The 8,667-nt window shown below is 37.1% G+C and overlaps 1 protein-coding gene across 3 annotated transcripts; it reads left to right on the top strand.

Annotated features, from left to right (window-relative positions):
- Positions 1-384: 384 nt before the first annotated feature.
- Positions 385-4,091, top strand: LOC110879162 (KH domain-containing protein At4g18375). Of its 3 annotated transcripts, none has more exons than XM_022127582.2 (6): positions 385-548; positions 1,638-2,929; positions 3,021-3,260; positions 3,335-3,402; positions 3,600-3,661; positions 3,777-4,091. In XM_022127582.2, exons 2-5 carry the CDS (start codon positions 1,673-1,675, stop codon positions 3,646-3,648), a joined length of 1,614 nt encoding a protein of 537 aa, XP_021983274.1. In that variant the 5' UTR covers positions 385-548; positions 1,638-1,672; the 3' UTR covers positions 3,649-3,661; positions 3,777-4,091. The 3 variants fall into 3 exon arrangements, with proteins under 3 accessions (XP_021983274.1, XP_021983273.1, XP_035833659.1); XM_022127581.2 differs by having other exon boundaries at positions 3,600-3,671; XM_035977766.1 differs by lacking the exon at positions 385-548 and adding an exon at positions 565-702 and having other exon boundaries at positions 3,600-3,671.
- Positions 4,092-8,667: the final 4,576 nt, after the last annotated feature.

The raw sequence follows: 8,667 nt of genomic DNA, 5'->3' as shown, positions 1-8,667 counted from the left end.
TAACGGTGGTGAGTGGGTGGCGGCGGCGGCCGTGGCCGTCGGGGTGAGGTGGTGGCGGGTGGCGGCGATGGCGTCGGTGGTGGGTGGTGGTGGTGGTGGGTTGTGGCGAAGGTTGTGGGTTGTGATGTTGTTGATGAATGGTGGAAGAGGGGATGGAATGGAAAAAAAACATGGGGGGTGGAAGGAATGATATTGAGGGAATGGAATGCCTTTTGGAATGAGTGATTCCATTCCATTGACCAACCAAACACTCTTTTCTTCATTCCCTCGTAATCACTCATTCCATTCCACCTCTCATTCCTGCATACCAAACACTACCTTATTAAAAACTAAACAAAACAGTCCTTCAAACAACCCTTTGTTTCGCTTCCATATATATTACGTAGTTTATTTTTTGAAGGGGCGGTCGATGAGTTTTTTAACTACATATGTTCCGTGCACGTCGTTAGGATCAAAGTCAGAAACCCTAGATTACCAATATCCACTACGTCTTCATCTCTCTTGATTGATTCTACCACGTTGATTTCACCTCTAATTCACTTTACAAGGTATCAAATCCTAATCCATTCTATCACTTTCCCCCCTTTTTGTAACCTTATTCTTTCATTTTCTAAACCTTACATATTCATATCATCCACAATCTTAACTGTATGTAAACACTCATATTACTTGACTTCCTAGATAAATTTTGCATCTTTTGAGGTAATATTTGTTAGGTTTCTTGTGAAATTTTGCTTTTTTTTTTTGTTATTAGTTGTCAATAATTGACCATTTTCAGCTCTAGATCTTGACCGGAGCTCAAGTAATAATTTAATATGTAGGAGAGCCATGAATAATTGAGCTACTTTGAAATTTCTTGATCATAGACTATTCTTGTGAGCAATGATTCATGTTAGGATTGAATTGCAAACACACACACAAACAAACAAACAAACTGCAGAAAAGTAAACAACCCAAGGATTTACTGGGTTCGGTCTAAGCTGACCTACGTCCACGGCAGTGGCGAAGCTTGAAAATTTCTCCTGGGGGTCGGAAGTCACCGGACCTAAAAGTATATACCTAAATTTTATTTTTTGTATAAAACCGGGGGGTCGAAAACGTATATACCTAAAAAAATTTATACGAAACGTACATATATAACACTACTGAGCAAAAAGTTCGGGGGGTCGGGCGCCCCTACCGAAACGTTCATATATAACACTACTGAGCAAAAAGTTCGGGGGGTCGGGCGCCCCTCCCGGCCCCTTCAATGCTTCGCCCATGGTCCACGGGCTGCAACCAAGATATAATATTATTGCTCTATGCGCTCGTGATGAGATATTACAAGCACAAGCACATATATTTGTTATAAAAATTTAGGATGTCTAACTTATTCCCTAAGAAATAATATACGGGCTAAAATTAGGGCTACCCTGCCCAAATCGATCGAGTCCCCACAACTAAACCTAACAGGTAAATGGTATTCACTACTGATATATGGTTGTTAATAATTGATATGCCCAAAAAAATAAGTTTTACAAGTGTATTTGTTAAAAACTGTACTCTAAGTTGTATATTTTTTTCTTGCTTCTGCTTCCTCAACTTCAACATGTCATAAAATGGATCATTTTTCTTATAAATTGGTCCTATTTGGTCAGCACTGTGTGTGGGAATAGGAATCTATTTGTAACACATGGGTGGACAAAGAAATAGTCATGGAAAGCGTCCACACTCGCAGTCAGACTACGACGATAATGGAAGAAGCAAGAGAAGAAGTAACGGTGACGACAGAGGGTACTCGTCAATTGGTTCTGATGATACCGTATATCGATACTTATGTCCTAGTAAAAAGATTGGAAGTATAATGGGAAGAGGCGGGGAGATTGTTAAGCAGCTGAGATCTGAAACCAAGGCGAAAATTAGAATCGGTGAGACGGTTCAAGGGTGTGATGAACGTGTGGTCACTATCCACAGTACGAGTGAGGAGACGAATGATTTTGATATGAATGATGACCGTGTGTGTCCGGCAACGGATGCTCTGTTCAAAGTGCATGACAGAGTTGTTGCGGATGATCAAGCTGCTGAAGTGGATAGTGATCGTGAGGAAGCACTGCAAGTTACGGTGCGCCTTCTTGTGCCATCGGATCAGATTGGTTGTATTATTGGAAAAGGTGGACAGATAGTTCAAACTATACGATCGGATACCGCTTCTCAGATTCGGATCCTGAAGGATAATCACATTCCCGCTTGTGCATTAAGCAATGATGAACTTGTGCAGATATCTGGCGAACCGTCTAACGTTAGAAAGGCACTTTTCCAAATAGCGGCTCGCCTTCATGATAATCCGTCACGTTCACAGCACTTGCTTTCATCATCAACACCTAATGTTTACCCGTCGGGTGGTTCACTTACGGGTCCGCCCGGAGGTGCACCGTTTATGGGTTTAACTCAACTGGTCGGTGCTTACGGTGGATACAAGGGTGAAGGTGGTTTCTACGCGGGTCCGAGGGACGAATCTCCGCCAAAGGAATTTTCTCTGCGTTTGATCTGTCCAACTGCGAACATCGGTGGCGTAATCGGTAAAGGCGGTGCGGCGATTAATCAAATTAGACAGGAAACCGGAGCGGCTATCAAAGTCGATAGTTCGAAAGCAGAGGCAGATGATTGCATAATATCTATTTCAGCCAAGGAGGTATTTGAAGACACGTTTTCTCCAGCTATTGAGGCTGCGTTACTGTTGCAACCGAGGTGCAGTGAGAGAATCGTATACGATTCGGGTTTTGTCTCGTATACTACTCGATTACTTGTACCATCTTCTCGGATTGGATGTCTTATCGGGAAAGGAGGCGCGATAATCACGGAAATACGGAGAATTAGCAGAGCTAATATACGAATCATTTCGAAAGAAGATCTTCCGAAAGTTGCTGAAGATGACGATGAGATGGTACAGGTAAGCATAAACGTACAAATACCATCATCTGATATTTATGTGTATTTACGACAATAAATTCAATAACCCTTTGGTTTATATTTTTAAATAGATTTCTGCGGAAATTGACCTTGCTAAGGATGCGCTCTTACAAGTTATCTCACGTTTGAGGGCCAATCTTTTTGAAAGAGAAGGGGCAATGTCGACTGTTGTTCCGGTTCTTCCGTATCTTCCTGTGGCACCTGATGTCCCTGAAGTTTCGAAGTATGATAGTAGGGATTCTAAAGGTCATGGGCGAGGACATGATGACTTGCCTGCTATTGATGCGTATGGAAGCTACACTGGCTTGCAGGTAACTGTACATATTATACTACTTATTGTCAAGTGTTTTATCTAACGGTCTGTTATGTGGTTCATTTTTCTCAGGGACGCAGTGGCGGTGAAGCTTATGGAGCCTATGGCGGTTATTCTTCAGGACGCAGCGGTAGTTCTGGGTAAGTATATGCAATGGTTTGTTCTGAGGTGCCAGAATATACAGGTCGGGTAGGTTGGGTAACTGGTCAAAATGGGTACGTTTTGGCACATGTTGAAACAAGGGATTGGTACCTTTAACAGAGCAACATTTCTTCTCCAATTCTTTTGAAAGTTATTTACATGTAGTTATTACATTTGCATTATTTGTTGTTGGCAGGGGATCAAGGCATAACCCTGCTTCTAGGTGGAGGGATTATAATTATTAAAGTGTTGGTACAGGTTAGTGAAGGTAAAGGTTTTTGAGCGACTTATATTTAATGTAATGCCAAGTTTAGTGCAGTAAAACCTAGGCTCATATGTTAACCCTGTTTCCTTTCCATTCCCTATAAAACAGCCAGCTGAAGCCTGAACCTGAAGCCAGCCTAAACCAGAAGACCCGTTCAACCGGCCCACCACACCACCAGCCACCTTACATGCTTTTCTTAAGAGGACACCTATTTTAGAGGACCACTGTTTGAAGTAATTATTTTACTACTACTATTATTATTGTCCATGTCCCGACACTACTACTACTTTACGTCTTTACCAAGCTTTCATTTCTTGATTCCAAAGAACCTGTGCCTTGATCAGTGTTTCCAATTTCCAAACCTTTTACACGTTGTAATGCTCACTATATTGTTGCTTTATCATTAGTTCTTAGTTTTTTTTACCTTATAGTTAACCCATTCTTACCCTCCCCATCCTTCCTGTATCCACCTCTTACCAAACTTTTATTTGCATAGACCTGCTCTTATTTTTGCTCAAAGTTACCATTTATTAATGTGTGCGCACTCTCGCACACAAGAGAGAACTGCAAGAACCACCTATACGTATCGTTTTAGCTGTGATATATCCCACCTATACAAAACATAACCACCTATTTCATAGCTTGTATATCTACAAAATAGTCACATGGTTCCTATGGAGGTTGTGATTGAAAGCTAGATTTCATCCTTTAGTTTAGAGTTAATTACATAGATGGTCCTTGTGGTTTATAGCCAGTTTCACCTTTGGGTACTAACTTTTTTTAACAGATTTAGGTTTTATGGTTTCAATTGTGTAACACCTTTGGGTACTAACACCAAAATTATCAATATAATGACTAAAATACCTTTCCATTTTTTTTTAATTTTATCAATGTAACACCTTTGGGTACTAACACCTAATTTTATTTAAGTTTAAATCAATTTTATAAAATCTATTTTTCTTATTTTCATCTTTTTATTATATCTCTTAATTAACATAAAATCTATTTATTTTTTATTTTTTTATAAGTAAATATTTATATATAATTTTTTAAGAAATGATAAATAATTTAGCACGATAGAAGTTGCTCAAAATCTTAAATAATTAAAAATTCAATAGGTATAATAATGAGTTAATTACATAGTTAGTCCTTGTGGTTTATAGGAAATAACAAGATCATGTACTAATAGTTTAAAATCACATTTTGGGGTACCAACTTTTAATTTTTTAACAACTTAGAGTACTAAGTCTAACAAAGTTAGTTTTTTTGTTAGGTTCGAGGGCATTTAAGTCCTTTTACATCTAAATGACTAATTATGTAACTATATGACTAGTTAGGGACTGTTTTTGTAAAAGACAATAACATTACGTGAAGCTTATAAAAACAAATATAAATCCCCTACTAATAATGATCCCACAGCCCCAAACACACCAGCACCAACAATTCTTACTTAAACCACCGAAACTGAACCGGAATCTGAACCGGAATCTGTCAAAATTTCTAAATCAAATAGATTAAGAACACTTAATCATGAATCTGTTGAATTATGTATTGACTAGAAAAACAAGAGACGATATACAACCCACTGTAAATAGCGTGCAAGACAAAAGATATAAAACCGGAGGTAGTTAGCACAAATTACCCCTAATAACACCCATACAATGAAGTAGCAGCTCCTTTCTATAGAAAAAAACACTCAATTATAATCGAACAGAAGATGGGTTCTTTATATTATAAAAGTCTTCTCCTTTTATAATGAAGTAGCATAGCTCCTTTCTGTATCTTTTGATCCACCAACGGCTATGGAGCAATAAAAGGCATGGATTTCAAGAATAAAATGCAAGAAATTGCCAGCAATATCTTCCATCAAAAATACTAGACAAGGTATATCACAAAGGGCCCTCCAACTTCACCGGTGAATTCATTGTTCGATAGATCTGGGTTAACTAAAAACGGCAACCATCTGCATATTTCACCAGGAATCGAACACATGAGACGATTACCTGATAAATCTAGGTGTTTTAAGCTCGCACAGAACTCTAACTCCGACGGAATTGTTCCGGTGAGTCCGAAATCACAAAGTGTGAGTGAAATTAAGCGGTTTTCCTGATCGTTCCAACAGGATACTCCGGTGAAGCTGCAGATTAATCCTCGAGTATTGTTCGAGAAGTTCCGGTTCAATAACTCCGATGATTGATGCACACCTCGTAAACAATGAATATGTCCTCTGCGGCGGTTAACGGTGGGTCGGTGGTGGTTAAAAGGGTGGGTTTAGGACTGGTTGGGGGAAGAAATGGGTGGTTGGGGGGGGGGGGGGGGAGATAGCTCTGAGAGAGATCTGGGTTTATGTTTCTAATATCTGATTTATTTGTTAAAAATTATTTTAGATAAATGAGTATTTTATACAAATGGTCCTTGAAGTTATAATGGGTGTTTTTTTTCATTTCATAGAAATCTAACAGGAAAATTAACATTTGTTAGTCTTAGTACTCTAAGTTGTTAAAAAATTAAAAGTTGATACCCCAAAATGTGATTTTAAACTATTAATACCTGATCTTGTTATTTCCTATAAACCACAGGGACTAACTATGTAATTAACTCGTATAATAATAGTTGGTAATGTGCAAATAAATTATTATTAAGATATTAGGTTAAAACTCCGTGTATTACACGTGTTTAATGTATAAAACTTAGTTTTAATTTTTGTAATTTTAAATATATGGGATTAAATAATATAAAACCAATAATAATAATAATAATAAAAGATTGTATCTCATCGGAACTAAAGTGTTTCCTAAGCACATAGATACACAAATAAAATAGAGACGTCATGGTTTAATCACACCGTCTCAAAATGTGCCAAGTAATTGACCGTAACAAACAAATCAGATTAGATTATACATTTTTACGATTTTACTACAAAATATATTAAATTAGTTGTAGTTATTTTTAAACAATTTTTCTCGATTATGCTACATATCTTGATATATTAATTTAACTAATTTTCAGATATTATATTCGTGTGTTTTCAAGATTGCTATGGATTTTAATAGATACTTATTATATCATTTGTTTCATTATTTAATTTATATTTTAAAGAGTTTTTATATATTCATCATAGTTATTAAAAGCCATCGCCTCTTGCGCCTAGGCCCAATTTCCTAGCGAGGCGAGGCAATTGCGCCTTAAGTCAAGACAGTTGCGCTTTGATTCTCCAGGTGATGGTTCATGCGCAGATTCCGGCGAGATTCCTAGATTCTTGAGAGTTTTCGGCCAAATTCTTTAAATTCTGGCAAGATTCTAGCTAGATTTCTACTTTTATCAAACGAAACTACTTTTCTACACTAATAAACTAGCATTTTATAACTTTTGGTACTAAATAGACGATATTAACTGTTATATAATAGCTTTAGTTTATTTTATTTGAAGAATAGTATTAATTTTCTATTATATAAAAATATTTTTTTTGTTTTTTTTGTTGTACCCTTTTTTTTTCAGGCCCGCGCTTTTTTTGCGCCTTGCGCCTAGGCCCCAGGCAAGGCCTATGCGCCTTGAGTGCGCCTAACGCCATTGATAACTATGATATTCATAATATTAGTCAGATATTTATCTAGTATTATTTAGTAATATTATTAATAAATAAAAAATGGAGCCGACGTTTTCTGACTTTTTTTAATTTATATTTATAAATAAAAAAATAAGTAGATTTTATGTGAATTAAGAGATATAATAAAAAGATGAAAATAAAAAAATTATATTTTGTAAAATTGATTTAAACTTAAATAAAATTTGGTGTTAGTACCCAAAGGTGTTACATTGATAAAATTAAAAAGAATGAAAGGGTATTTTAGTCATTATATTGATAATTTTGGTGTTAGTACCCAAAGGTGTTACAAAATTGAAACTATAAAACCTAAACCTGTTAAAAAAAAGTTAGTACCCAAAGGTGAAACTAGCTATAAACCATAGGGTCCATCGGTGTAATTAACTCTTTAGTTTATTTGCATATCATCTTTATTATATATGCTATTTTCTCTAATCTCTTTCGGGTGAATCGAGTATGTTTAATAACTAGTTGGGTGAGTAGAAGAGGAGGGATGATGATTTGAAGGAAATAGAAGTGGATGATGATTGAAGGTTTGTGGAGATGATGTGTATTGGTTGAGTAGAGACTACTGTCATTTGCAACATCATATCATCTGTATTTTTTTTTTTTTTTTTTTTGCAACTCATTTTAGGGTTTTGGTCTTGATGTATGGTGTGAAGCTATTGTTGTGTTTTTTTAATCTATGTCCTCTTGTGGCATATTTAGCTGGAAATTGTTGCAGAGTTGGTAGTTTGGTGGCAATTGATGCAAGATTAGTCGTAGCAGGCGTTATCTGGCCACCACGACTGCCACCCATGGCACCAAACACCGCTAAAGGGGCGCCAAGGAGGTCTTCGCCAAGCCCCTAATGTATGTGAAGGAGATGATAGATGGGGTCCACAAATTATCAATCACTTGATTTTCATTTTATTTTTTATCTTTTTCTTTTCTTTAAATTTCTAGTTAAACCAGTACACAATTGTGAGGGTCAGTTTACCTAAATCCCCACTGCCTATGTGGTAGTGGTAGTCATATAGCATGAACTTTTTGCACTTTTAAGTTAAAGCGGTACACATAGTCTAAAAGGAGTGGTTTAGATAGACAAGTATGACACAAGCGGGTGCCAAGTGGGTTGTGTCAGGTTAGGCTTGGTTAGTTAATTAGCTACTTTGTTTTTTGAACACTTGCCTCCGAACCGGGGAAAACCCTCACACAGTGCAGTAAGGTAAAATTCGCTCAGTTCAAGGATCGAACTAGCGATCGCCGCCTACTCGTCTAGTCTACCATCATCAACAAGTGCCCTGCCCTGAAACTATGGGGGAGGACAAGAATCGAACCTGGGTCATTTAAAATACCAGGCTTCTCCCTTACTGCTCCACCGCCAGTTCATTGGTAGGTTATTAAATAGTACTC

The sequence above is a fragment of the Helianthus annuus genome, chromosome 9, assembly GCF_002127325.2.
Source record: "Helianthus annuus cultivar XRQ/B chromosome 9, HanXRQr2.0-SUNRISE, whole genome shotgun sequence".
NCBI lineage: Eukaryota > Viridiplantae > Streptophyta > Magnoliopsida > Asterales > Asteraceae > Helianthus > Helianthus annuus.
Note: the sequence above shows the minus strand (reverse complement) of the source record. Positions and strands in the feature narration are given on the sequence as shown.

Coding starts and splice junctions, on each gene's coding strand:
- LOC110879162 (XM_022127582.2), top strand. CDS start 1,673: ATGGGTGGACAAAGAAATAGTCATGGAAAGCGTCCACACTCGCAGTCA. Junction 2,930..3,020: donor ATGACGATGAGATGGTACAG/GTAAGCATAAAC, acceptor ATTTTTAAATAG/ATTTCTGCGGAAATTGACCT. Junction 3,403..3,599: donor GGACGCAGCGGTAGTTCTGG/GTAAGTATATGC, acceptor TGTTGTTGGCAG/GGGATCAAGGCATAACCCTG.